Source organism: Stegostoma tigrinum, chromosome 33 (genome assembly GCF_030684315.1).
Source record: "Stegostoma tigrinum isolate sSteTig4 chromosome 33, sSteTig4.hap1, whole genome shotgun sequence".
Taxonomy (NCBI): Eukaryota; Metazoa; Chordata; class Chondrichthyes; order Orectolobiformes; family Stegostomatidae; genus Stegostoma; species Stegostoma tigrinum.
The window spans coordinates 1,325,968-1,333,889 of NC_081386.1; the positions used below are offsets into that span (position 1 = coordinate 1,325,968).

At 41.3% G+C, this 7,922-nt stretch overlaps 1 protein-coding gene across 1 annotated transcript in view; it reads left to right on the forward strand.

The window, feature by feature from the left end:
- chsy1 (chondroitin sulfate synthase 1) overlaps positions 1-7,443 on the forward strand; it is a 37,741-nt gene extending 30,298 nt beyond the window's left edge. The window contains 1 exon segment of the mRNA XM_048563009.2: positions 3,937-7,443. Within this exon segment, the coding sequence (XP_048418966.2) occupies positions 3,937-5,523 (1,587 nt within the window). The 3' untranslated portion in view covers positions 5,524-7,443.
- The last annotated feature ends 479 nt before the right edge of the window (positions 7,444-7,922 follow it).

Genomic DNA, 7,922 nt, shown 5'->3' on the forward strand with positions numbered 1-7,922 from the left:
CACCCAGAGGAAACCCACGCAGACATGGGGAGAATGTGCAAACTCCACACAGACAGTCGTCCAAGGCTGGAATCAAACCCGGGTCCCTGGCGCTGTGAGGGTGCAGTGCTAACCACCGTGGTGGTTAATTGCTGAATCATATGCACATAGGCTGCAAACAATCTTTAACAAAGAACATTAAGTCAATTGCATGGAAGAATAAAGTGCTCTGACCTCTTTAAGGTATCATAACAGACTAACCAAAATTTATCAGCCTCCCTTTTAAATCCGAGTCCCGGATTTGTTTATTTTAATTCAGTTGTGGAATATGAACGTTTCTGGCAGGCCAGTGTTTGTTATTTGTATGTAGTTGCCCTTGAGGTGATGGTGAGCTGTTGCAGTCCACCTGCAATGAGTTGACCCAAAGTACCATTAGGGAGGGAATTCCGGGCTTTTGACTCAGCAAAAGGTCAGGAAAAAATCAGTATGGTGAGTGGCTTGGAGGAGAACTTGCAGGTCATGGTGTTCCCATGTATCTGCTGCCCTTGTCCTTTCAGATGGAAGTGCTTGCGGGTTTGAAAAATGATGTCTAAGGATTTAGGTGAATTTCTGCAATACGTGTTGCTGCTACTGAGCATTACTGGTGGATGGAATGGATGCTTATGGATATGGCACCAGTCATCCAGGTGAACGGGAAGTATTCCATCATGCTCCAGACTTGTGCCTTGGACAAACTTTAGGGAATCAGGAGGTGAGTAACTTGCTGCAGTATTCCTAGCCTCTGACCCACTCGCTTGTAGGCACTATGCATGTAGTAAGTCCAGTTCAGTTTCTAGTCACTGGTAATCCATGGGGTGTGGATAGGGGATTCATCCTTAAATGTCGAAGGACAGTGGTTACATATTCCATCTTATTGGAGATGGTTACTGTCTGGCATGTGTGTGGCATAAAGTTTACTTGGCCACTATTCAGCCCAAGCCTAGAGATTGTCATGTTGCATTTGAACATGAACTACGTCAGTATCTGAGGAGTCATGAACATTGTGTAATCATCAATGAGCATCCACACTTCTGACCTAATAAAGGAAGGAAGGTCATTGAAGCAACCAAAAATGGTTGGCCCTATGACACTACCCTGAGGATGATGAGATGACTCAGCTCCAACATCCACCACTATCTTCCTTTGTGACAGGTATGACTTCAACCAACGAGTGTTTGCCCCTGATTACCATTGATACAGTTTTTCTAGGGTTCCTTGATGCCACACTTGCTCACATGTGGGCTTGATGTCAAGAACTGTTGGTTCTGACTTCTGGAATTTGGCTCTCTTTGACCATGTTTGAACTAAGACTGTAATGAGGTCAGGAACTGGGTGGCCCTGTTGGAACCCAAACTAGGCGTCAATGAGCAGGTTATTGCTAAGCAGCACCTGCTTGATAGCGCTGTTACTGACACCTTCCATCACTTTACTGATGATCAAGAGTAGACTGATAGGGTGGTAATTGACTGGGTTGGATTTGTCCTGCATTTGTGTACAGGACACATCTGGACAATTTTCCACATTGTTGTATAGATGCCAGTGTTGTAGTTGTACTGGAACGACTTGGCCAAAGGTAGAGCAAGTTCTGGAGCACAAATCTTCAGTACTGTGTTGAACGTTGTCAGGTCTACAGCCGTTGCAGTATCCTATGCCTCCAACCGCTTCCTGATAATACGTGGAGTGCATCGAATTGGCTAAATTTTGTCCCCATCATCATAGATGCCCACTATACAATGCTGAGTAGGACCATCTTGTTCAGTAGCTTCACCAGGTTGGTACCAAATTTATAGGTATGCCTCATGCAGCCACTGGCGCCCCTGCTGTACTCTGCATTGGAACAGGGTTGATCTCCTGGCTTGAAGGTTATGGTAGAGTTGGGGATATACTGGGCTCTGAGTTGCAGATTGCATTGGAATATCATTCTGCTACTTTTAATTGCTCACAACACCCAGTCTTGAGTTGCTGGATTTGTTTGTAGTCTGTTCCCAATTAGCATGACAGCTGCATGTGTTAACAGGCAGACTCGTGAGGATGATGTCAAGTATGTTTTACACTTCCACTGGTTCCTTCACCACTTGCTGCAAACCTAGGCAAACTTTAGGACCTGACCAGCTATTGTTGCTGCCAAGCCACTCTTGGTTGTGAACATTTGAAATCCCTTACCTAGCTTATATTCTGCCCCCTTTCTACACTTGGTGCTTCCTCCAAATGCTATTCAACATGGAGGAGCAGTGATTCGTCAGCTGAGGGAGGACAGTCTGTGGTAATCATCGGGAGGTTTCCGTGCCAATGTTTAATCTGATGCCATGAGACTTCATTGCTTCCAGAAGCAACGCTGAAGACACCCCAAGGCAGTTCCTTCCCATCTGTACTGGTAGATCTGTCCTGCCAGGAGGACAAAATGGTGATGGTGGTGCCTGAGACATTCTGTAAGGTATGATTCCATGAGAGTGACTATTTCAGACTATTAACGAAAAACCAAAATGTTGGTGAAATGCAGTAGGTCTGGCAGCATATGTGGCAAGAAAACAGCTAACGTTTTCTCCAGCAATTTCTGTTTGTTTCAGATTGCCGGCATCTGCAGTTCTTTGTTTTATAATGTCTGTCCGCTTTACCAGTTTGAGACAGTTCTCCCAATTTTGGCACAGGCCCCCAGATGTTAAGGAGGGTGTTTCAGGGTTGACAGGGCTACTTTACAGTTGTTTCCAGTACCGAAGTAGATTTCAGGTGGTCTATCTGATTCACTTCTTTAAGACTTCATAGTGATTGATACAACTGAATGGCTTGATGGACCATGACAGAGGCAGTTAAGAGTCAACCAGTTTGAGTTGACCAGACCAAGTGAGGATGACCATTTCCTTTCCCTGAGGGACGTTATTAACCGAATGGCTTTTTCTTTGGGTCAGCAGTGATTTCAGTTATCTTTAGGTTCTTAATTCCAGATATTTCTTGAATTCAGATGCCGCCATCTGCCATGGCAGGATTTGAACCCAGGTCCCCAGAACATTGAAGGTAGCATAAACTAGCCTTCTATCATACTAGAGATTTACTGAATGGTAAGGAAGATAATTGTGATTATTGGAGACCAGCCATTTCAATCCCAAGATTTCCTTGGAGTAGCCAAAGCAATAAGGCGATTGTATATGCTGTGAAACACCTTCAGGGCAGGTGGGACATGAAACTGGAACTTCTGGTCCTGAGAAAGGCACAATAGCTGTGAAAAACAAGAACCCAGTTCTATGCAGTAATGTCTTACTGATGATTCCACAGTTTTAAATTCCATCTGCAAGTCCCTCAATGCCGAGGCAATCAGTGACTGCAATGGAACATTCAAATTTGGACTGATAAGTAGCAAGTAATTTTTGCACTACACATGTAATGACCTCTCCAACCAGAAAAAAATCTAAACAACCATTCCTTTGACAGTCAGTCACATTTCCATTGCTGATTCCATTGCTGAATCCTGCACCATCAATATATAGAGGGTAACAAGGTGTGGAGCTGGATGAACACAGCAGGCCAAGCAGCATCTTAGAAGCACAAAAGCTGACGTTTCAGGCCTAGACCCTTTTCTGATGAAGGGTGCTCCTTTGATGCTGCTTGGCCTGCTGTGTTCATCCATCTCCACACTTTCTTATCTCGGATTCTCCAGCATCTGCAGTTCCTATTATCTCTGATCACAAAAATATAGGTGGTTCCTGTTGGGCAATATCCCTAATGAGTGTCAGGTCCCTTTTGAAACATGCAGCATTCCTTCAGCAATCTTTGGCTTTAGAATGGTTCTTTTCTCACTTCAAAATGCATTTCAATTAAAATTAGTGAAAAGTAAGACAGTGTTTAAAGGAAACAGAGGAAGCACATCATATGAAGTCCACATGTGTACTTGTGTTGAATATTTTTTCCTCTTTACTTGTGCAGATGCAGCAGTTGTTTTACGAAAATTATGAACAAAATAAAAAAGGCTATATCCAAGACCTACATAACAGCAAAATCCAGCGGGCAATCACTCTACACCCCAACAAGAGTCCTGAATATCAGTACCGGCTACATAGCTACATGTTGAGCCGCAAAATTATGGAGCTTCGTTATCGCACAATCCAGCTTCATCGGGAGATTGTGCTGATGGGCCGATATAGCAACTCCAAACTTCACAAAGATGACCTTCAGTTGGGAATACCCCCTTCATTCATGCGGTTCCAGCCTCAACACAGGGAAGAGGTATTGGAGTGGGAGTTCCTTACAGGGAAGTATCTTTATTCAGCTTTTGATGGGCAGCCTCCAAGGAGAGGGATGGATTCAGCTCAGAAAGAAGCTTTAGATGACATTATCATGCAGGTGATGGAGATGATCAATGCAAATGCCAAGAGCAGAGGTCGAATCATTGACTTCAAAGAAATTCAGTATGGTTATCGAAGGGTTAACCCTATGTATGGAGCAGAATATGTACTTGACCTACTACTTCTCTATAAAAAACACAAGGGCAAAAAGATGACTGTCCCCGTGAGGAGACATGCTTACTTGCAGCAAACTTTCAGCAAAATCCAGTTTGCTGAACATGAAGAAATTGATGCAAAAGTTTTGGCCGATACAATTAACAGTAACTCACGATCTCTGTCCTTCTTCTCAAACCCCCTCAAAATATTTTCCCCTTTCCAACTGGGAGCCACTAAACTTGGGACCAAGGAGCCCAAAGACAAGAAAATCAACATTTTGGTCCCGCTGTCTGGGCGGTTTGAAATTTTCGCAAGGTTCATGGAAAACTTCGAAAGAACTTGTCTGGTTTCAAATCAGAATGTCAAACTAGTTATTTTGTTATTCAACTCTGATTCAAATCCAGATAAAACTAAACAAGTCGAACTGTTGCAAGACTACCAGGTAAAATACCCCAAAGCAGAGGTCCAGCTTTTCCCTGTCGCCAGTGAGTTTTCTAGGGCTCTTGCTCTTCAACTTGGAGCTGCTCAATTTAGCAATGATTCCCTACTCTTGTTTTGTGATGTTGACTTGATTTTTACAGTAGATTTTCTGCAGCGTTGCAGGGATAATGCTTTGCCAGGGAAAGGGGCATACTTTCCAATTATCTTTACCCAATATGACCCAAAGATTGTACATGCAGGGAAAGTTCCCAATGACAATTATGCCTTCACAATACAGAGCGGATTCTGGAGAAACTATGGGTTTGGGATCACTTGTGTTTACAAAAGTGATCTTTTGCTGGCTGGTGGTTTTGATGTCTCAATCCAGGGCTGGGGTATGGAAGATGTAGATCTCTTCAACAAATTCATTGAAGTTGGTTTAAAGCCATTTAGGAGTCAAGAAATTGGGATTGTTCATATCTACCACCCAATTTATTGTGACCCAAATCTGAAAGCAAAACAATACAAGATGTGCATGGCCTCCAAAGCCTCAACTTATGGCTCCACACAACAACTGGCAGAGCTCTGGCTGGAAAAGCACAGACTCAATCTCAGCAATAGCAATCATGATGATTTAAAGAGGACTTCCTAACATCCAGCTTGGCTGGAGAACTTTTTTCTAATTTATTTTTTAATGTTTTGATTTAAGCAATATGAGTTATTGTAAATAAAGAATAGAGCAAAAGGACACTTTGCTTTGAATTTTTTAAAAACTGTGAATGTTTGCACCCGCAATTCTGGCTGTTTACTGCTTCAGGTGCAGGCCTGGAATGAAGCAAACTGGTAATTGCACACAACTCATTGGCAGTTCCCTTGGTAGAAGAGCAGGAGACCAGCCATGGTCACCAACTTCTGAGAATAGTCTGCCCAGATCCTGGAGACATTAAGTCTAACTTTATAATGTGAATAATTTTGGGTTGCTGTTTAAAAGTTATGAAGCAACTGTGCCCATTTATAGCAGCTGAACTATTGCACACTGACAATGTTGTGACTCCATAACTTTATTGTGTTTGTTTATGAATTTGTGTGTCAAGACATTGCTCATTTCAATTATTGACTTCATTCCTTTTTCCTCAATGAACTGAGTTTAGTTTGTACTTGCCAATACCAGCAGCTAAGTGCTGACTTCATTGAGTGTTAAGCGGTTGGAAGTGTTTGTGGCATTTTGTACGTAGGTCAAGTTTTCCATAGATTTAATTTCCTGTGTGTGTAATTGAACATGTTGAATCGACTACGCAAGATTGCCAGCGTGTCTCAGAGCCTCTGTATTTGTAGCATTTTCTACATGTCTACATCAGTTGAGGAATACCTTTTTGAAATTTGTCTTCCATCTTCCTCCACGTGTCATACATTCAAAATAAACTATTTTCCTGCTGTAAACTAATATGATATTGTTCAAGCCATGACTCTGGTATAAAAGGTTCCTTTTTATAGACTTGATGTAATGTGTTCATATTTTTGTAATTCGGATTGGACCAGACAGAATGAAACATAGCACTACTGTCTAAGTGAACATTCCTTCAGACTGCAATTCTCCAGTTCTGGATGAACTCCATCTTGAGAAGGGAGTTTCACCGACTGTCCGGATGCTACAGGATTGTTTTCTGCTTTGGGCCTGACTAAAGTATTGGTTTGTGCACTGTGCAGGGAGAACATATTATCATCCAGAGAGATTGTCTAATTGGGTAACTACTTGCAGAAACTGACTGCTTAATTTTCCTTTCTGGACTATTGTCAGGTGCTGGTAAACAAGACAGAATTATTCCCCCATATCTGAAAGTTTCAAAGGGAAGATCTCTTGATACTGTCCAGCTTCTTGATTTTAAAGGCTCCAATTGAGCCTGAGCTAACACCATTCTGTAAGAACCCTTCAGGTCAAATTAATAGGCCATAGAAAATGCATATAACACTCTTAGCGACCATTGGAGAACACTTTCAATGTGCGGCCCAAGGACAGTGTACAATCCTTAAGTGTTTTCCTTACCATTTTGAAGTTAACAGATTGGCTGATGAGAATATTAGAGGGATTTCTTAATGACGATTGAATCTGTTGTTTAATGCATTTTGTTGCAGTTCTTTCTAAGATTTAATTGAAAAGATTTTCACCAATTTTTTTTGAATGTGTACTGCCACAAAATGCAGTTGAAACCAGATGTGGAGCATAATGACATGTTTTATGTGTATGGGTCCATGTCCCTGTGTTAGGAATTTTGCAATTTAAAATTGGATGTGCTGGTAACTTTGCAATGGATTAACTGAGCTGATTGATGTAACAAAATGTCTCCAAGAACTGCAGAGAGACCCACTTTGTTGAGCAGCCAAACGATTTTATTCATGGTTTGTACGCCTGAAGAATTTGAGACAATTTTTTTGATAGATAATTCTTTTTTATATATAAAAATCAATTGAGTTGCAGTTTAGCAACTACCTATTTATAATATCTCTGCCCTTTAAATGACAAAGCTCTGAAATTTTGTAATGCAAATTTCCAAGCAAAATTCTTTTAATAGTTCCTGTGTACTGATTTGTTACATACTGTTTATTAAAAATGATAATGATTTATTGTTTCTTTGTGGCTTTATTATTGTGTTAGAAGCAAAACACTTCACACAACTACCAAGAAGGAAAATCTGGGTTAACCAGGTAGAGGTGGATTGATAGGAGCATTTCAAAATGATGAAAGGAACAATCCTGGTGGATTCATTGTAAGGGTGGATTTTAATTTCCTTGTGGTTTGAGATGCAGGGATTAAGTTCGCATGTTTGTGTTGAGTTTCTCACTGACCTGTGGTGAACTTCTACTTGCGATTATTACCTAAATGTCATTAGTATAAAATTAAGAAATTAATTTCTATCTTAAAGTTGGTAGTGTATGAGAATACTGTGGGTTCTGATTAATGTTTGTTTAAATGAGCCTGCAAGTCTACTTTGTGCTGTTGAATCTGACCTCCATGATTTACTTTTGTATAAGGGAGGGGAGCATGAGTGTTGC